Source organism: Asterias amurensis, chromosome 3 (genome assembly GCF_032118995.1).
Source record: "Asterias amurensis chromosome 3, ASM3211899v1".
NCBI lineage: Eukaryota > Metazoa > Echinodermata > Asteroidea > Forcipulatida > Asteriidae > Asterias > Asterias amurensis.
The window spans coordinates 7,015,023-7,037,051 of record NC_092650.1 but is presented as its reverse complement, the minus strand read 5'-3'; the positions used below and the strand labels follow the sequence as shown (position 1 = coordinate 7,037,051).

General features: G+C 38.3%; 1 protein-coding gene across 1 annotated transcript in view; it reads right to left on the bottom strand.

The window, feature by feature from the left end:
- Positions 1-587: 587 nt before the first annotated feature.
- Positions 588-22,029, bottom strand: part of LOC139935259 (cysteine-rich venom protein VAR5-like) — a 48,749-nt gene continuing 27,307 nt past the window's right edge. The window contains exons 3-9 of the mRNA XM_071929769.1: positions 9,975-10,262; positions 9,365-9,465; positions 7,744-7,832; positions 6,782-6,817; positions 5,606-5,707; positions 3,276-3,404; positions 588-2,591 (exon numbers count right to left, since the gene is read on the bottom strand). Of these exons, the coding sequence (XP_071785870.1) occupies positions 2,578-2,591; positions 3,276-3,404; positions 5,606-5,707; positions 6,782-6,817; positions 7,744-7,832; positions 9,365-9,465; positions 9,975-10,262 (759 nt within the window). The 3' untranslated portion in view covers positions 588-2,577. The remainder of the gene's footprint in view (positions 2,592-3,275; positions 3,405-5,605; positions 5,708-6,781; positions 6,818-7,743; positions 7,833-9,364; positions 9,466-9,974; positions 10,263-22,029) is intronic.

Below are 22,029 nucleotides of genomic sequence, written 5' to 3'. Positions count from 1 at the left end.
TGTTGGACAAAACAGCTGAACTTACCCCAGGTGTGATTTATTTTTCAACTTTTTATTCAAAGATGGATGAAAATTCTGGACTGGACTTAGTCCAACTTGGATAAAAATGCCGAATTTACCCCTTAATATTTTTTTCCTCAAATTTTGGTCCAAATTTGATAAAAATGCTGGACTTAGTCCAAATTGGAAAAAAACAATTCCGAATACCCCTTGTGATTCATATTTGGGGTCAAATTTGGCCTGTTGGACAAAAATGCTGGACTTACGCTTAATGATTTATTTTTTAATTTTGAGTTCAAATTAAGATAAAAATGCTGGACCTAGTCCAAATTTGGGGAAAAATGCCGAATACCCCTTGTTATTCATATGTTGGGGTCAAACTTGGCCTGTTGGACAAATATGCTGGACTTACCCCATTGTTATTTCTTTCCTCAAATTTTGGTTAAAATTTGATAAAAATTCTGGACTAACCATTTAGGATTTTTGCGTGGGGGCAAAGGGATCAACAAACACTCTCGTGATACACTGATATTTTATTTCTTCCTTTATATTTATTCAAAACAGACAAGTTTATTAAGGAAGTTCCTGCAAGAAAGACTTTCGTTTGAAAGTTAAAATCAAATAATAATTAAAAAACGTGACCGAACAAGCGTTCAGAGTCTAAACAAAACTTATATTTGAAATTCACCTGTGCCAACAAAAATGAGATATTGAACGTATGGATTTGTCCTTTTCATTACCAAACATAAACACACACACATTTAAAATAGTTTAATAGCACATCAATATTGTAGTAATTAATTGAATAATTAATGTTCTCATCTTTTTTTGTTTTATCTTTCATTAAACAATATTATTGCGAAACGAAAGAAAATTCGGTGTCTGTTTTGTCAAGGATTTTGAACAAGTTCATACGGAGCTTATTTCGAACGCGGCAATAGAAACAAGTGACATCGGTGATCAGTAATTATTATAATATCACCAAACATTTTTAAGGATGTTAAATTCTGAACGTTGAGTTTATTAACATACAGTGGGCCTAAATTTCTTTGTCGGCCCGAAATGTGGAACTGGCGAAATAAATTAAAACAAACACACTCCCAATAGAGTTTAATAGGGCCTACCTCCCATGTAGCCTTGTTTCAGACGGTATTAGTCTGAGCGCAAGCACAGAGGGCGCACTTCTACTTAGACAATTTCAGAAAGATACAGGCCTAGTTCTGATCTCACGAAACCGTCAGCAATGCGGACAAAATGCCGTTCATTATGGACAATTATTTGGTATAATTATGGAACAAATTTACGTTTCTTGACCAGCAAAATACAAACCACCACAGTATTGTTAACTGTGTATTGTTTGACAGTAAATTAAACACGTTTACTGATTCATTGTTGGCAAATAACTTCTCAGGGAAATATACAAAAAAGCACTATGCTTAAATTTTCCCTGCATGCTGACTAGTATGTTAACTTCTGTATAGCTATTATCTTTAAATGTCTACACATCTGGCATCCGTCCTACATTATTTTACTCATCGATAATATTTTGTTTATTGTCGACATGGAAAATAAAAGTACATTGGTTGATTGATTGATAATTAGGGGTTTTGTTCCAGGTGTTGCCATATCCTTTAAAGAAGGGGCGTAATAACACCACTCTGTTGGTTTTATTTTACCAGTACTGCATAACGAATCCTTTGAAAATGTCTATTCAAAAGTTCAACTGCATCATCAAAAATAATAAAGTGGAACTAATTTATGTGATCTGATTCATAATCCGTGACTACTCCCTCTTGTTAACTAAAGAGAAACATCAAATTATTGTAGCGTTTTTTTTTTTTTTTTGGTATAGTGAGCGAGTCTTATAAAAATCCCAAAGTGTGTAGAATGGGTGCGTTCTTTTAGCCTCCCTGGGTCGACACGATCTGCCCCGCGTTCGAACAGCTTTGACCGGGGCTCACTCGGGTCAGCCCCCAGTGCCCTGCTTGTGGAGTGGGTCACATGGGGGGGGGGGGGGGGGGACCTGAGATGCATGCCGTCACCACGAGAGGGCGAGTGTGATCGTTCGATTAGCTGGGTAGCTAAACGAACGCACCCAATGTATTACCCTATACAACCTCCCTGTACTATTGACAATTGATCATTCATTTGGAAATCTAGATTCGCATAATATCCATAACATTGTGTACAATATTGACAAGTTTTGCTGACAAGTTGAGTTTATTAATAATGCGTAGAACGCAGACCTTTAAAACAATGTGCGTCCTATGAATAAAACAAGTGAACTTCTTAAAAATGAAGAAAATCACAGAGCCTCAACAAAAAATGTAATTTACACCAATCATAAACCTGATACAAAGTCATAATTAATTGTGTTCATTTTATTTTTCATATGTACATCTTGACGAATTACGACTTATGAAGATTGTTTCGACACAGAGTTTAGTTCATATCCCATAATATTCGTATCAATCTAAATGATGTCATGTGTGTTTGAGTTGAGTGTTGGGTGGACTGGCAGGGACCCGTCGTGAGTTGAGGCTGGCGGGCTGTCTGAACCGAACGATAATGGTATAATCACGGTGCTGTTCCTGTTATGACGAAAGAGAAACAAACATCATTAAAATCTTCAAACTAAAGGTGCGGTATACCTTTGGTTTTTGCAACCTTTCGATCGTTTTAAAGGCAGTGGACACTATTGGTAATTACTCAAAATTATAAAACCTTATACTAGGTAAACAGAAATTGGGAGAGGTTGATAGTATAAAACATCGTGAGAAACGGCCCAACCTGAAGTGACGTAGTTTTCGAGAAAGAAGCAATTTTTTCACGAACTTGATTTCGAGACCTCAGAATTAGATTTTGAGGTCTCGAAATCAAGCTACTTCGTGTGACAATGGTGTTTTTCTTTCATCATTATTCGCAAATTTGACCACCAATTGAGCTCAAATATTCACAGATTTGTTATTTTACTGTATATAATGTTGAGATACACCAAGTGAGGAGACTGGTCTTTGACATATTAATACCACAAGTGTCCAGTGTCTTTAATCGTATAAATGCTAGATGTACACAAAAAATATAACCTTTGGAAATGATTTCAAAAGGTTGCGTTTTGAGATTTTGCCAAAAATCCGCAGTGATATAATCCCTAATAGGAATACACAATCTGAGAAACGTTACCGACAGTTAGGCTTTTCAGATTCAAATTGTGTGGCATGCAAACTTATTATTGGGGGGGGGGGGGGTAATTGGTATACAAGTGTAACACTTACTACAGCCGTAATCGCAGTTGGCCGGACATGTTGTCCGTTGCCAATCAGGCATCCTTTCGCAGGAGTCCGGGTCGTTTTGATCCGCACAAAAATCAAAGTTCAAATACTGCTGAGGATTCACACACACCTCTAGAAGTCAGATGAGAGAGAGAGAAGATACGATAAAATAACAATTTCATTCAGCAGGAAAAAAACTCAGCTCGGCCATATTTCAGTGAAACTGCAGACAAACATCGCAATCAATAAAACACATAGCCTTGCTCAAGGCAGTCGAATTATTCACTCCGAAAAAAGACCGCCGCTGTATAAAAACCAACCCGTATTCACTGTGCGTAACATCGCACGACACGATGCCCCCGTACACTATCCGCATGCGGAGGCCGTCAGGCCGACAGCCTTGTAGGGTCTGTGTTGAAGCCACTGACCTCATTACTATAATAAGCGAACAGTTCCCACGGTCAGCTCATTACCATAATGCCCGCGAAAGACGAGACATGTTTACATCACACACGAGCATGATAGGGTCCAAAGGTCGTGATAAGGGAAGTGCGTGATTGGACGTCAAAATGAATAATTTATTTGCCTCACATCCTGTGTTTTCTGATAGGTCTGACGAAAGATATACATATTCATGGACTGCATACTAGCATATCCGAGAGCCCCCCCAATTTCGTCCACTATTGGAATTTTTTCAATACAACACATTAAAACGGGAAGATACAGACCCGACAAGGCTGTCGGCCTGACGGCCTCCGCATGCGGTTAGTGGTACGGGTGCGATGACTTGTGTGAACAGTTTTCGTACGATGTGACAGTGTGTATACGGGTGGGTCATGCGGTGTGATGGCACATACCACGAACAGGGTAGGGTATACGGGTGGGTTCACAGCGGCGTCTTTTCGGAGCGAATAATGCGACTGCCTTGAGCAAGGCTATAAAACACATAAAAACAGCGAAATCGTCAGAGCTCTACCCTCTTAATGAAAAAACACTCTTTAAGGAGCCATATGAAAGACAACTCTTTTTCGAGTGATCTTCCACTTTTTTAGATTGAAGTTTGCATCTTTTTGAGTGATTTTTCACTCTGTCCTGGAGTGAAACCCGTCTAAAAGAGTGAAATAACCACCACTCTTTTTGAAGAGCCATAAATGAGGGACAGCCCGAAATGTAAAGAGTGGTGTTTTTCACTCTTTTACATTTTAGAGAGTAGAGAATGTGTCGCCATTGAACGGCGCCATAATTTATATTTTATATTTACACAAAATAAATCACACAAAACGCAATGAAAACAATCAAAAAGGTTCTAGAAAGAACTGTCCTGCCTTGGGAGGGATTTGTAAATGTAGCTTTGTGGTTTAAGGGTATAAGTGGCTAATTAACGTCTCGACCAGCCTGCCCTAGTCACCGTCAGGAGACTAAAGAGTTTTTGAGACGCGGCTCTTTTCAAGGATTCAGAGGTTTGCTACTTTAATAAACTTGTGTCTGGTACCCAGAATGCCAAGTCAGTCAACATGAAACTAACATTATGAATAGTGTTCAAGGATTGATTTGAACCATTGAGTGGGACTCGAACCAACGACCTCCAGATTAACGTGCCGTGATTCACTGCATTTCCCCAACCCGTTCCACACGCTGGACCACATTTTGATGGCGAGCGTGCACTGTACGGCTTGTTTGCTATAGTTGGTAACTATGCTATGGGACCTCTCATTGGAGACAGGGCACCAAACCGCATGGGTTCAAGCCCTACTGTAGTAATGTTTGTGTTGTTCAACACCCAAATAAACTATAAATTCACCCAGTCAGTTTCCCTTGTGGTTTATATTAATAGCCATAATACTATTAAACAGTTTGTAAAAAAAGGAATATTGAAAGGCGCACTTAGACGAAATCATGTTCAAGGCAGTGGACACTATTGGTAATATTACTCAAAATATTTATTAGAATAAAACCGTACTTGCTCACGAGTAATGGGAAGCGTTTGATAGTAAAAAACATGTGAGAAACGGCTCCCTCTGAAGTGACGTAGTTTTCGAGAAAGAAGTAATTTTCCACGAATTTGATTGCGAGACCTCAATATTAGAATTTGAGGTCTCGAAATCAAGCATCTGAAAGCACACAACTTCGTGTGACCAGGGTGTTTTTTTCTTTCATTATCATCTCGCAACTTCGATGACTAATTGAGCTCAAATTTACACAGGTTTATTTTTTTATGCATAATGTTGAGACACACCCAAGTGAGAAGACTAGTCTTTGACAATTACCAATAGTGTCCACTGTCTTTAACGATCATTTTGAAGACGGAGCACCTACAGAAGAATTAATTGTACCTTGACAATCGGATCCGAGTCCGTACAAACAGTTACACGTACAGCTTTCTTCATCAAGCACGCCCTCACCGATTCCAGGGTGGTGACACGTTTTCAGACAACCTTTCGGGATAAAAAGACCAATGAATTAGTAATTTATATGAAAATAAATCATTTATAGATAAATGACTTGAATCATAGGAGTGGATGTAGGAAAACAACATTATTAAATGCAAAATATTACGACGAATTCCGTCGATTTAAACCTTTAAATCAAAATTTGATAATATTATGCTGGACTTAGACCTTCTATTGAGACTTGTTTTCATTACTAGGCCCAATTTTATAGTCTTTTTAAAGCCTGAGTTTGTAATGTTTGAAAGAAAATTGAAAAAAATTCAGGCAATCTCGGCCATTATCTCGTTGTTCCACAGTATTCTCTATTCCAGTCAACATTGAGCGAGGAGGGGAGACAATGTTTATTGTCAGTGAAAAGTGGACAGGGAATGTTTTTTTGTAATTTTAAGAATGGCTGGCCGAAGCATTTTGACCGGGATTGTAGACCCAAAAGTGCTTTCAATGTCAACAGCAGGATTTTGTAATAATATTCCTTTGTTTTGTTAATTGCTGTAAGTTTTGATGGTAAATTAATTTCCTTTCTGAAAAAAAGATGTAATAACAGCTATTATTCATTATTATGTTTACATTGACAACAAAAACTCCCTCAAATTATTCATAATATTTCCGATGTACACAAGTTCAAAGTTGCCCTGAAAAAATCACCTGTTCAAGATGTATTTCTTAAATGCATAGTTTTGTTGCTTTCCATCGTTAATTTGTGTATGTTTTCCCTAATTCATACTCTGCTTTTTTGATCTTTCATATAATGTTTTAGTGTGTGCCCGGTATCTCTCGGCTTGGCCTGCACGATGTCGTCTTAGAGAGACCGGCTTTGGCGGCACTTTCTTTGGCTCAATGCTTCAGGTCTGGTTGTGGTTTCCCTCCTGGTTCTGTTTTCTTCCAATTGTTGTTGTTTTTAAATGGTGTTATTATTGTTGTTTGATTAGCATTCACTGGATATGTACATGTGTTTGTTTACATTGTCTCTGCTGCGCCTTGAACATCTGTAAGGTTTGATTTGGCGCATTACAAATACCTACTACTTTTATCATTATTATTATAACTTAAGATACATACCGCATTCTTCAGATGGGCGCCCATGGCAGGAAGGAACTAAATTAAACAAACAGATAATTGGAATCAAGTTATAAAGAATTAAAGGCAGTGGACATTTTTGGTAATTACTCAAAATAAATTTTGTTCGCATAAAACCTGACTTGGTAACGAGCAATGGGGAGAGGTTGATAGTAAAAACATTGTGAGAAACGGCTCCCTCTGTAGTGACGAAGTTTTCGAGATAGGGGTATAGTTTTCCACGAATTTGATTTCGAGACCTCAGAATTAGATTTTGAGGTTTCGAAATCAAGCATCTGAAAGCACACAACTTCGTGTGACAAGGGTGTGTTTTATTTCATATTATCTCGCAAATTCGACGACCGATTGAGCTCAAATTTCACAGAAGACTGGTTTTTGACAGTGTCCAGTGTCTTCAAGCTTGACGAGGTTGATTACTTATGGCCACACCACACTAACAACTTTTGGTCAGAAAATCAAGAATTGAATCCGGATTCCGTGGGCCCTGACCCATTTCCGGGTCAGTATGAGCCTGAATTTGTGACAAAAATTACCAGGAGATGGGCCAAGAAGTGGGTTAACCCTGAGTTAAAACCTCCACTTGTAACCATTTTCCGTATCAGCTTGACCCACAAAATGGTGGTCACCCGGGACCCGAATGATCTGAGTCAATTATGACCCGAGACTTTACAATGAAGAGTGCAACCTTTTTCAGTTAATGTCCGAACATAAATTAGTAAATGCCACAAGTTACTGTACAAAGTCAATCATTAATTTTGAACAAATTAGTCGATCATTTCAATACAATTAAAACCCCAGATTTGAATTTTTATAAAACTGCTTGAATTTAAATGTAATAAACAATATTAGGAAACAGTCGTATTTAGCTGGTGTTTGTGTATATATAAGCTAAATTAAATTGTGCGTGTTCAATTGAACTGGCACCTTTTTAAAAAGTTACTTACCGCATAAGTCTCGTTCACAAAACCCTGCCTCCGAACCACACTGGCTGCACACTTCACCGACAGAATATGGGACATCGAATATACTTGCACTAAAATAAAAATGACGGAAACAAAAATAAATAAATAAAGCTATAAGTTTAAAGACACTGGACAATTGTGTATCTCAACATATGCATAAAATAACAAACCTGTGAAAATTTGAGCTCAATAGGTCGTCGAAGTTGCAAGATACTAATGAAAGAAAAATGTTCTTGTCGCACCATAGTCACACGAATTTATGTGCTTTCAGACGTGTGATATCGAGACCTCAAGTCCTAAATCTGAGGTCTCCAAATCAAATTCGTTGAAAATTACCTCGTTCTCGAAAACTACGTTACTTCAGAGGGAACTGTTTATCACAATATTTTATACTATCAACCTCTCCCCGTTACTCCAATCAAGTAAGGTTTTATGATGATAATTAGTTTGAGTAATTACCAATAGTGTCCACTGCATTAAATGTACATCTTTAATTTTTGATTCAAGTTAAAACACAGGAGGATTTATTGGCCAGTTTCCCTCAAATTGTGAGAAAGCAATAAACCTGCCCTTGATACTTTACGAGAGGGTATAGGTCTTCCTATACAAATATGGAAGTGGTGACTGTTTCAGCTTTCCAAATAATCGGTAATAAAAAAATGAAGGAAAAGTACAATCTTCATTTTTGGAACCTTTCGATTGTTGTGCTATTTTATATAGGCGTAATACAAAGAAACTTACATGTGAAAATTGTATTCGTGTGTGAGATATCGCCGAATTCCGGAGCGAATATGAAAGCATGAACAATAATACCAACAAGGAATACGCACTCTGAGAAGTGTTACTGCAGTAACGCTTTTCAGACTCGGTAACGAGTAACGGGGTTGATATTAGAAAACATTGTGAGAAACGGCTCTCTCTCAAGTAACCTAATTATTGAGAAAGACGTAATTTTTCCACGAATTTGATTTCGAGACCTCAGAATTAGATTTTGAGAGGTTTCTAAATCAAGCATCTGAAAGCACACAACTTCGTGTGAAAAGTTTTTTGTTCTTCTTCCATTGTTATCTCGCAACTTCGACCACCAATTGAGCTCAAATTTTCACAGGTTTCTTATTTTATGCATCTGTTGAGATACACCAAGTGAGAGGACTGGTCTGTGAAAATTGCCAATAGTGTTTAGTATCTTTAAGAGTGATTAAACCATGGAGGAAGAAAATATTTTTTTTAAAATCTATTTTCTTCCTCTATGATTAAACGAACTACATTCCCTCCACTTGTATTGGTGCAACACACACGATGGACCAATAAGCAACCGTCATTGACCACTGGCCGAGAGTCCCCTAGACGATGTGACCTCTGACGTCACTCGAAAACCATAACATGATTTGCGTGCATACCGCCGGGCAAAACCTTTGTGTTTTGGCAGCCAGCTAGAAAGTGTATGCAATCTTACCATGACTATACGCGTCTTTTTGCCCGGCGAAATATGAAGTATACAGTGTTTTGTCAACAGAGGGCGGTTTGAATGTAACCATAGGTCACATCGTCTATACTATGACGTCTTGTGCATAAGTTCTAGGTAAAACTATGAGTTACTTACGCTTTATCGTACAGGCAGACGAGCAGTTTGACACTTTCACCATCTTGAAAGCAGTAAGGATTCAAGCTGCAACCGACACTGCTTGCTTTCGACCAGATCATCTGTAAACCACAGCAAAAACATTACCACTGACGAAAACACACATTCTCAAAATATGCATCCCTGTGGAGAGTTTTGCTGTTCCTCCCATCGTCCCTTTACTTATGATTTTCCATTAGACTTTTGCACAAAATTCCTTGTGGACCACCCCGGTATTTTCCTATTGAGTTCTGTTATTTTCCTTTTTTGTTTGTTTTGTTCTTCGTCTCCGGAAGTTACCGAATACACACAGTGACGAATGAGTAATGTCTCTGGTAAAACAAAAATCATGTAAAATTTTGTAGTAACCGATATTTGACACTGACTTTAAGAATATAAATAGAAAATCTCAAAAAATTCCCCGACGTGTAAAGGTTGCACACAAACACAGGGTTAAGTTTCATAACATACATAAATATTGTGGGCCAGAGAAATTACGATATAAAAAACATACAGAATTTTATTGATCAACTTTTGTAAATGCTTATAGCAGTTTGTACTTTCTGAACTGGAACAAAGAGGGCGCTATTACCTGCAAAAACGCGTCACAATTCTGACCCGACGCACACATCTGGAATTTGTAGTTAAAATGAGTTTCTTGCGAGCTCCACCCTTCGACCATCTGCCGGATGTTTCCATACGGGCTGACGGCGACGTTTTTTCCGTTCCCCATGTTCACAAGGTCGTCGTAGAAAATGGCGGTTGAATCGCCCCCTAGAGATGTCGATGAGCTCATGTAGTCGTAACCTGCCTCCTCACCGCTGAGACTCTCACACGTTGCCATGGAAGCGGCTTCTGTTGCCAACCCTTCGTCCCATCGCTAGAAAGAAAAAAAGAAGAAGATGGTTTGGAAATTCAGTTGCAGTGAAAAATAAATGTTGCGTCCTGATGCGGGAGCAAGTTGTTAATTAATTGAGTCACAGAGAGAACAAAACAAAGCAGTGGAGAATATACAATACAAGGGCGTTGTTGTTGTTGTTGTCGTCGCCATCGGCGCTGTTGTTTATGTTTTGTTGTTGTTGACAGTTGTACATCTCGTGCCCGTTCTTCACATTGGCATTGACATCTTTTTCTCTTATATCATTGCGGTACCCGCTGCCTTAACATAGGATTCGAACTGCCTCCAGCTGCCGGGCAACCTCGGTAGTCTAGTTGGTAACACACTGCTCTAGAATTGCACCCGAGTAACATGCCTGTGATATTTTTTTTACAGGACTCGGGAAAGTACTGAGTATACAGTGCTAACACACATCGGTGTATGAAAACATAAAAATAAAATTAAAAAAAATTAATATTCTTTATCCCCGATGCAAATTTAACATCTCTTATCTTTTTCTTTATGAGAATTCGCCTGACATCATTTCAAGCTGAGGGCTGTCACTATAATAAGGACACATTGCCACATACTTCCTGTGACAGTCCAAAATGAAATGCGTGGGTATCACCAATGCCCCACGAGGAGATGGCAGAATACATTACCTTCCCAACTTTTTAACGAAGCAATTATGGTTAAAAGGCATTGCTCAAGGGCACAAGTGTCGTGACCGGGATTCGAACCCACATTCTGTTGCTTATACCATGCGGCAACGACACGCCAAACATTATACTTTGATTTAAATCTATTATACATGTAAAGTAAATGATTGTTAAAGTTTTTGACGTGTGGTGCAGTCAGCTCTTCGTACATTCACCCGAAGGCATCAACACAGAAGTTTGAATGGACCTACCTAATGTGATCCATTAAAGACACTGGACACTATTGGTAACTGTCACAGCAGCCTTCTCACTTGGTGTATCTCAACATATATGCATAAAATAACAAACCTGTGAACATTTTAGCTCAATTGGTCGTCGAAGTTGCGACATGATAATGAAAGCATAAAGACACCCTTGCCACACGAAATTATGTGCTTTCAGATGCTTGATTTCGAGACCTTAAAATCTAATTCTGAGGTCTCGAAATCAAAACTCGTGGAAAATTACTTCTTTCTCAAAAACTATGTTATTTCAGAGGGAGCCGTTTCTCACAATGTTTTACACTATCAACAGCTCCCGACCCCGTAAACAAATGCTAATAATTATTTTGAGTAATTACCAATAGTGTCCACTGCCTTTAAAAGTATAGTCTCGTTTTATAAAAGGAACCTGATCTACATCTTTACCCCCAGACATTAATCCCCATTACAAGCATGCCTAGTGCCTCTTGCGTAACCCCTTATACATTAACAAACTATCTAGAAGATTGGACATACGTGTTCATAAAATGCGACACCGTACTTAAAAATTGGCAAACGTGCAGGACGAACTATGAATATAATGTAAATATAAAATGTCATCGTCTCGCTTTGCTTTATGGTGCGTCATGCTAAAAAAATAAATAAATAAATAGAGAGATGAGGATGAGAGAAAAACACATTTTGTAACTGGCATGAACAAGTTCATAGCACAACATGCACGCGGTAAAGTTTGAACTGCTTGCGACCACGCATGTGTGGTAACAAATTTACCTTTGTCACGGACCCTTGTCGTCGACTAAGAAAAAGACTATACCGTACCCGATGCGTGCACGTTTAGCTAACAGTGTCTTGTAGAAAATAAAACCCGAGAGAAATTGAAGTATGAATAATGAAATTAGAGCATGCCCTTAATTGATACTGGCCGCATAGCAGCAGATAATGGTATGAAGGAATCGTCTTTCGAAATTGAAGTCAGTGAATCAGTATTAATTGCTGTTTAAAATGTCGTAATAAAAACCCTTGCGGCAAATCTGCGTGATCATGTTAAACACATTAGGTTATTTTCTTAGAGAGTTAAGAAGTTTTGGTTAAAAAAGGGCTTTGTGTAATCTGGTGCCTGTGGTATAATGCAGCGTGTTGTTTGGACAGGTCACAACTTAAAGGATTTGGGTACTTTTTGTAACACAAAACACAATGTCCACAGATTTACATTAAACTAACACCGTTCGAAGATAATGAGAGTAGAAAGCTTCCCTGAATATTTCAGATGCTGTGGTGCTGTAGTTTTTGAGAAATGAGTCAAAAATGTCATGAAAAAACGTTTTTACATGCTAAAATAATTGTCGTCTCATGATCAGTTAGACGACAATTATTTTAATTACATTGTTTTACTCATTTCTCAAAAAATACAGCACCTCAGCAAGTACTTTTTCAGGGACGCTTTCTACTATCATTATCTTCAAACTGTGTAGGTTTAATGTAAATATGTGGACATTGTGTTTATTCTCCCCCAAAAAATACATAGACCCTTTAAGATGTGTTATATGCAAATGAAATATTATATTTAGACAAAAAATTAATGTTTGATTGCTTCTTCATGGTTGAATGAAGAGTAAACTTTCTCATCAATGGCACACACTGCTGAGGCGTGTTAGAGCTAATTTTCTACTGCCCGATCGAAGCTGCATGGTTCTCCACTATACAATTTTGTTTATGTCACAGTAATGCGTTGACACTGGTTCACGCTTCATGGTCTCCATGGTGGCCGATAAACACTATTAATTATAGCGTGGATAATTGAGTAAAATTAATTTGCATCGACGAGCAAGTTTCTATTTTTTTTGATTGGACGCAACAACTTTGAAATCTGGAATAATTGTAAGATTACTGTAAATTGTAATTAACCGCCTTTCATTTAAATTAGGCCAACCGTTTAATTCATTTGTTAATAGCACTTGAACTATTTATCTGGATTGTAAATGATTCTCAATGATATACCTTTATCATGGTGCAGTACTCAACTTTCTCACATTCAAAACACCGAGTCAAACCGTGGATCGAAGTGGAAAAAAGACTGGTTCCCTTTTGTACTCCTTTTGTTACTGTTGTTGGATACAAGGAACATGACCAATATGGCGGCAGCATGATAGGTGTCTAATTACAAGTGTTCACAATCAAAAAGAAAATCGACTTCTTGCTTAATATTCCGTACTCGGGTTAAGTTTGTTCAGTACTTCCACTGCTGTCGACGCCTTTCTAAAGAAATTCCTTTTTATAGGTTTGGTCTGTGTATTTCAGCAAAAGTTAATTAAGTTTCATCAGTAGACGCTTTCAAAGTATTTCATGTTCCACAGTTTCAGTCGAGCTATGGGCCCTATATAGTGTTTCCTTTTGAGCTACGATTGCAATCAATCTCGTTTTTTGAGCAAACATGATTTTGTTCTTCTCATTCATTCTTTTTTTTGCACATTCAATACCACATTTTCACCATTCCTCGGTTGAAGTGTCTTCTTCCTATTCACAGCTGATGGAATTGAGTGGTTGACCAGCCTCTTCGCTGCTTTTGCAAAGTTGAATAATCTTTGCGACCATAATGGTCTATTATATTTGAAAAAATAAAAAATAATAAAAATTGCGGAACTATTCAAATTGAAGAACTCAATTGGCTGTTGGACCTGTCCCGAACCGTGGACCATAATATTGTCCCCTTTTGTTATAGGTCCCCGGTTTTAATATGTGTGACTATAAAACTCACACAAACACACAAAATAAATACGCACACCCCGCAAAAAAAGGGGGGGGGGGTGGTAGATTGAATAATAACAACAACAAAAAAGAAAGGAGAAATGATAACATACAGAGTGTCTCTATAATTGTGGTTATCTTTTCTATCATATCAACCCAATCTCCCCCTATAACGATCGTTTTATTTTTAAAGACGAAAGTCAAACTAGAAATAGCCTGGGTAAAGAAACAAGTACGCCCTCGCTCTCATATTGACACATAATATACCGAGATGTTCAGATGTTTGTTCGTCCCTTAATAAAGTAATCAAAAGATACTCCCAAAAGAAAACACGAGACTTAACGGAAGACAACTGCAATGTGATCTGAAAGGGAACGACATCAGATTCAAAACACATAGCCCAAGGCTAGATAGATACTACAATCCCAGTATCAATGCCCTCCGTTAACTGCAGTTGTCCTCATTTTGAAGACGGAGGAAGAACAACCGAGAAGAAGAAAATGGAGTGAAGTATAGAGGGAGGATTTCCCGCCTAAAATCGCTGATTACACCGCGCGTAACTTCCCAACGAGCGCCTATCTCTCGCACTCTCTCTCTCAACGCTAATCTTTCATGTCATATCGATATTGGGAGTTGATATCGTAGTGCAGGTCAGTGGGATGAAATCTAACGCCCGAGACCCCGCAAGTATCTTCTTTTGATTCTGTGTATACTCGTCACACACCGCCTACGAGTGTTGTCCATCGATGATTCCGCCAAGGCTTTTTTTTTTACCGCAACCTGTGGGGAGATCGGATTTCAAATACTCTTTTTGAGTCCCTCCTTACAAGAAGAATCGTCCAAGTGACAAGATCAGCCCCGAATATTTTTGAGATACGTTAAAGGCAGTAGACACTATTGGTAATTACTCAAAATAATTATTGGCATAAAACCTTTCTTGGTGACGAGTATTGGGGAGAGGTTGATGGTCTAAAACAATGTGATAAACGGCTCCCTCTGAAGTGCCATAGTTTTCGAGAAAGAAGAAATTGACCACGAATTTGATTTCGAGACCTCAGATTTAGAACTTGAGGTCTCGAAATCAACAAATATGTTAAACGCACACAACTTCGAGTGACAAGGGTGTTTTTTCTTTCATTATTAGCTCGCAACTTCGACGACCGATTGAGCTCATATTTTCACAGGTTTGTTATTTTATGCATATTTTGAGATACACCAACTGTGAAGGCTAGTCTTTGACAATTACTTATAGTGTCCACTGCCTTTAAAGACACTGGACACTATTGGTAATACTGTCAAAGACCAGTCTTCTCGTCACTTGGTGTATCTCAACATATGCACAAAATAACAAACCTGTGAACATTTGAGCTCAATTGGTCGTCGAAGTTGCGAGATAATAATGAAAGAAAAAACACCTTTGTCACACGAAGTTGTGTGCGTTTAACATATTTGTTGATTTCGAGACCTCAAATTCTAAATCTGAGGTCTTGAAATCAAATTCGTGGTCAATTTCTTCCTTCTCGAAAACTATGGCACTTCAGAGGGAGCTGTGTCCCACAAAGTTTTATACTACTCCCCACTATACCAAGTAAAGTTTTGTGCTATAGTAATTATTTAGAGTAATGACCAATAGTGTCCACTGCCTTTAATCAGATCATGTATCCTCGAAGTTTGGGATTGATCCTATGATGGTAAAAATGGTATCCACCCATTCCTTCGATTAGTTCATTTTGCCAAAGATGACTTTTTGTTAGAGACCTATATGATCATTTGGTTATCATCGGATCCAGCTGATGATATCGCAACAATTGTAAATAATGGTACAACTTTGTGCCATCTTTGTTACACAATATGTAGGTAATTTCAAGAGGTAAAGAATTAAGAATTGAAATAAGATAAAAGTAGAACAGAAGTTCACGTGAGTTAATTAAGCGCAAAGTATATTAATTGGACACTTGCAGGCATCATCATTGGAAAAAGTAGGATTTTATTTTCTACTTGATAGGGTCACACATACAGATCTTAATAACCAAGAGTACTCTCATCCTGTTAAAATAAATGTTTTCTGGTACAATCTCAACGAACAAGAATTGTTTCGCACCAAGTGAAATAAATTAAGCAAGTTAGCTTACTGTGTGTTAGAATACACAGGTAAGCAATTGCAATCTCCTTTAAAGGGCGTGGACAGTATTGATAATTACTCAAAACAATAATTATCATAAAACCTTACTTGGAAACGAGTAATGGGGAGCTATTGATAACACATTGAAACGGCTTCCTCTCAAGTAGCGTAGTTTTCGAGAAAAAGTATTTTCCATGAATTTGATTTCGAGACCTCAGATTTAGAATTTTGCGGTCGCGAAGTCAATAATCTGAAAGCACATAACTTCGTGTGACAAGTTTTTTTATCTTTTCATTATTATGAATTTTCCATGAATTTGATTTCGAGACCTCAGATTTGGAATTTTTTTTTATCTTTTCATTATTATCTCGCAACTTTCGATGACCGATTGCGTTCAAATTTTCACAGGTTGAGATACGATACACCAAGAGAGAAGACTGCTCTTTGACAACTACCAATAGGGTCCAGTGTCTTTAAGAGTAAAAGATTGCTAAAAGTAAGTAAACATTTTTTTTTCTGAAATGGGAGAGGGTGGGACATGCAGAGAAAGAAAACAAGTAGGTTGTTCAACTCTCGGGTGACACACGTAACGCGCTGATTTTAATCGTTTAAGATCGGAAACCGAAGACGAGTTTCGTCTTGTCAACACCCGATCAAGAGAGACGAAATAACCCCCTTCATCAACACCGGGGTTACATCCTTACCGGAGAAACCAATTTCAGCAGGGTGATCCAGCATAAGCCTGTAGCTTTTGTGTGTCACAGCTCACAGATCGTCAATCAATCTAGTTTAAACACACCACGAGCGATCTTCACGAGCTATGAGCTTTGCGCATATTATCTACACGGGTGCTCTTCTATCATTATCACTGTCAACATGATATCTGTGACCGTATCGAAAAACCTATCAACTCAACATCTCCGTCTTTGGTGATGATAATGCGGTCACTTTAAAGAGGCGTCCCCTCTCCTTCATTCGAAGGGGATGGTTTTTTGACCATAGAGTTTGGGAAAAAGGTCTCCGACAATTGAAATTAAAAGCCAGAATCAAAAGAGTTCAAAGCCCAATTAGAGCGGTGCAGGACCGATGTTTATCTTTACTCCAGCCTACGATGACCGAGAAATGGGAGAAGTCATTGACCGTGTTGTTGTGACGTTTCCCCCGCCAATAGTCTCCCTCCTGCCTGCATATATCCATCGGACCTTAAGGGGACTCTCTTTGTCATTAATATTAAAACAACTATTAAGAATGTAAAGCACGGATGAATGACTGGTGAGACAGCCACCACTAAATACTCAGCCAACAAATTTCCACCCTCTAGTACAATCCAATAAAAGCAGTGTATACATTGTATACGACGTGTTCGGTCAGTCAGTGCAGTTTAACTTCAAAATGAATTTCACTTCAGGTATATTAGATTTCATCTTGTCAGAAAATATAGGTTTATATCGTTAGGAATCCTGATTGGTTTGAAGCATATCTTGTGACGCTTCACATCAAGTTTTTTGACCGTGCCAAGCAGGTGATAATGACCTGAATAATCGGCTGACAATGAAGAGTGGTCTCAACATAATTTGATGCGAAAATCTGTGAAAGTGTGGGCTTATGGGCAGTGGCACTATTGGTAAATACTCAAAATAATTATCAGCGTAAAACCTCACTTGGTGATGAGTAATAAGGAGAGATTGACATTATAAAACATTGTGAGAAACGGCTCCCTCCGAAGTGACGTAGTTTTCGAGAAAGAAGTAATTTTTCACGAATTTGATTTCGAGACCTCAAGTTTAAAATTTGAGGTCTGGAAATCAAGCATCTGAAAGCACACAACTTCGTGTGACAAGGGTGTTTTTTAATTTCATTCATACCTCGCAACTTCGACGACCGACTGAGCTCAAATTTTCACAGGTTTGTTATTTTATGTAATATTGAGATACAGCAAGTGAGAAGACAGGTCTTTGACAATTACCATTAGTGTCCACTGTCTTTGAAGACAACTTCGTGTGACCATGGTGCGACCGGGTGTTTTTTTTTACTTTCATTAATATCTGGCAACTTCGATGACCGATTGTGCTCAAATTTGTACAGGTTTGTTATTTTATGCATATGTTGAAACACTCCAACTGTAAAGACTAGTCTTGGATAATTACCAATAGTGCCCAGCATCTTTAAAAACGCTACGACGTTTTGAATTGGAATATAAATACAAACAAAGCGACAGTTCTTAAAACCGAAGGCGTACTTTCTCTTATAAAGACAATAAACACTACTCATGGTTATTGTCAAAAACAAGTCCTTCTCATTTGGTGTATCTCAACATGTGCATAAAACCTCTGTGAACTCAACTGGTCATCGAAGTTGCGAGATAATAATGGAAGAAAATGTCACTCAGAGTTGTGTGTTTTCACATGCTTGATTTCGGAACCTCACAATTTTATTCTGAGGTCTCAAATTCAATTTCGTGGAAATCTACAGTGTCATCAACGACTCTCAATTGCTTGTTACAAAGTAAGTATTTATGCGGAACATTATTTTGAATTAATACCAATAGTGTCCACTGCCTTTAAAGACGAATCTCGAGCCTCAAAGTTCACGCGTGCTACTTCAATCTTTAAGTGCATTCCCTGCAAAGATCCTTGGAACGGCATTAGGAGGAAGGATAATCGCTTTTTATTATGGAATCAGGTCAGAAGTTGTGTAGTGTCGAAATACTTTTTGATTATTTTTTTTTTCTCGTTGGGAAGTGAGTCTGTCTTTTTGCATATTGTCTTTCAATGTATTGTAATTGTACTATACATAATATTGGTATTGCTGACTAAACAATCGAAGGCATAGTGAATTCGTTATGTGAATCGGGGAAATTGGGAAAAATCATGCACAATTTGCAGTATGTAAATACATTGTTCTTAATTTCTGTTGTAACAACCCACAACAAGCTGTTACCATTTCGAAAGGTTTCAGATGCAGTTTCCTCGAACATGACTTCATTTAAGATGGACAATTTTCACGGATGCTATTTTTTTTTTTTTAGTTGCCGTTATTTTAAGAGTGGTTCCGAACCTTCCTTTTAAGTAATGTGATTGAATTGAACAATACAAATGTTCACTTCGCTTTCTATCCGTTCTGACATGCACACATTCAGATTGCCTAAAGGAATAGACAATTATCAACACATCAAGTATATATTGGTAACCACCGCCGCGGGCAACCAATGGCAATAGTAATGCCGTACTTAACTCTAAGAAGTGAAAAAGTCACACAATCCATTTAGAAAATATGTCAATTATTCTCACGCACAAGCCTTGAATGCTGGTTTGGCAGTTTTTAAGACTACATTATACAGTCATATCCCAGCCAGCCATGGTGGAATTCGATTCTGATATAGCCGCAAGGTTACACCATGAAAGTGTCGATCCCCGCTTTGCAAGAAGACGGGCGTGAAACAAGCAAGGCAAGGCGAGCCGATCGCCCGCGAGTCAACCCCTACCTTGCCACGTGTTGGTCGCAGACGTGACTTTCCCGCCATTTCGTGTGGTGACCTTTGGCCCCCCGCGGCAGTGCAGTGGGACTGCAAAGGGTCATATAGACTGAAGGCAGATGACTGGGTTGAGGAATAAATGAGGGCAATGCACGCAGCTGACAAGAACACAGATCGATCATTTTTGTAAACAATTTCCAACGAACCGGGGGAAAGAGTGTCATATTAATACCTCAGCACCGATACTTCGTTAATTATGGATTCATCTGACAGAAAATTGATCCGATCAGCCACTGGCGTTGTTTCTCATGTGTGACTCCGTGTTGTGTTCAAGTTTATGAACTCTCCTGAAAAATGTGTCAGAAATTAATTTTATCGACATGCATTTGGAAATTGCTTAAAACCATCTGCAAATAATTGGGGCTGCAAATGCCTTAAACTTACAAGCTGCAGAGTGTCGAGTCCGAGTGAGTCTATCCCAACCCAACTCAGGAGCCAACATTTTGAAAGCAAAAGCATTCAAATGGAAGACCAGTCAGACACACTATAAATACAGACATGTGTTTTTGCTGGTTACAATGTTCATTCATAAAAACCAGACAGTTTCGCTTTTCTTATTGGTGGAGAGCGCGTCACGTAGGTACGTTAAACCTTTGTTTATGACATGTAAAAAGTGTTGAAACATGGGCAAGCTTGTACCTGTGCTTTTAAAACAGTTTCTTCATTCCTATTGGTCGAGAGCAACGCGCGACGCGCACAGCAATACCTTATAAGGAGTTGTTTACCCGAGGGCCTTGACTGGGCCTTACCATTACTTTTTGACCATAAGTGTTAATGTTTTTTGACCGAAAAATATAATTATGAATTGGAATCAAAGTGTGTTGAATCGGTTTTCAACTAGTGGTTTGAACCCGCCGAGGCCTGGTTCTTTATAATTTGCCTCGACTTCGTCTCGGTAAAACTATCAAGAACCAGGCCTCGTTGGGATTAAACCACTAGTTGAAAACCTCTTCACCACACATTGATTCCCTTATTAAAGTTCTATAGCAAAGACACAGAGTGCTAAACACAAGCCAAAATAATGCATGACATTTGTTTCAGGTGACTTGCTTCCACCATGCAAGCAGAATTATTTGCGCACTGATGATGTTTTATAACAAAAGAAAATGGGACAAATTTCACGCTGCTTCTAATAAAGGTATTGCTTTAAATAATATGCAACGGACAATGAGTCCATGACCTCTTACAGTTAATTTTCGTGCTACTTATTCTGTTGGGTAAACTCTTTTTTTTTATCTGGTAAACAGACTCAATTTTGTTTGGCCATTTTTGTTCAAAGTAACTTGAAATCGGGCTGACGTAAATTAATGATCATTACACTTAGCAGATTTGAGCAAGGATCATGTGTTGTGCTATTCCACTGCTGGCTTGTTAACGTGTATCTCACGCATGTTTAAAGGCAGTGTACACTATTGGTAATAACTCAAATAAATTATTTGCATAAAACATTACTTGGTAAAGAGTAATGGGGAGAGGTCGACAGTATTATAAAACATTGTGAGAAATGGCTCCCTCTGATGAAGTGACTTAGTTTTTGAAAGGAAAGAGGTAATTTTCCGCAAATCTGATTTCGAGACCTCAGATTATGAATTTGAGGTCTTGAAATCAACCACCTTAACTCACACAACTTCGTGTGACAAGGGTGTTTTTCTTACCTTCAATATTATCTCCGAGTCAAAACTTCGATGACCGATTGAGCTCAGATTGTCACAGGTTTGTTATTTTATGCATATGGTGAGATGCACCAAGTGAGAAGACTGGTCTTTGACATTTTATCAATAGTGTCCAGTGTCTTTAAGCTGTGGTATAAATCGGACTCTTAATTCACATTTGGAATGTATTGTTTTACTTTGGCTTTCAAAAAGCTGCGTGAAAGATAGATTATTAATAAAGAGCCTCCCGAAGCACTTGGTTTCTCTCCATCGTCGTCAGAGAAGAAGAAAAAAATGCCATAAAAAACTCCGCGTTGAAGTCAATCGCGTGACACTATAGGTGTCCGTAGGCCATTGATGTTAACTTATCAAATTCTTGAAATATGACACAATAATTGTTTTTCGCAAAGGAAATTTGATCGTCTTACATAGCTTATCGGTTAGCAAGCTTAATAGGCAAACCATGGGACGATTACTTTCAAGTATTCAACCACTATTAAGTTGATCTTTATCTTGTCTTTTATGCTTTAGTATCAGCTTCAAAGAGTGTGTATTACAAAATATTCTTGAGTTGTATCGGGGACGGGAGGGGCGCACAGACAAGTTTTGAAATAAAAGTGAGAGTCCCCATAAAAGTCGGGGAAAATAATTTAAGGTCTCCTACCTCATGTTCAAATGGTGTATGATTTTGATACTCTTTCAGGGTGAAGTTTGAAAAACATTTTCATCGGACACCAACAACAAATGAATGTGTCTATATATTCCAAAGAGGACATTTTACCCCAACGAACACTTAA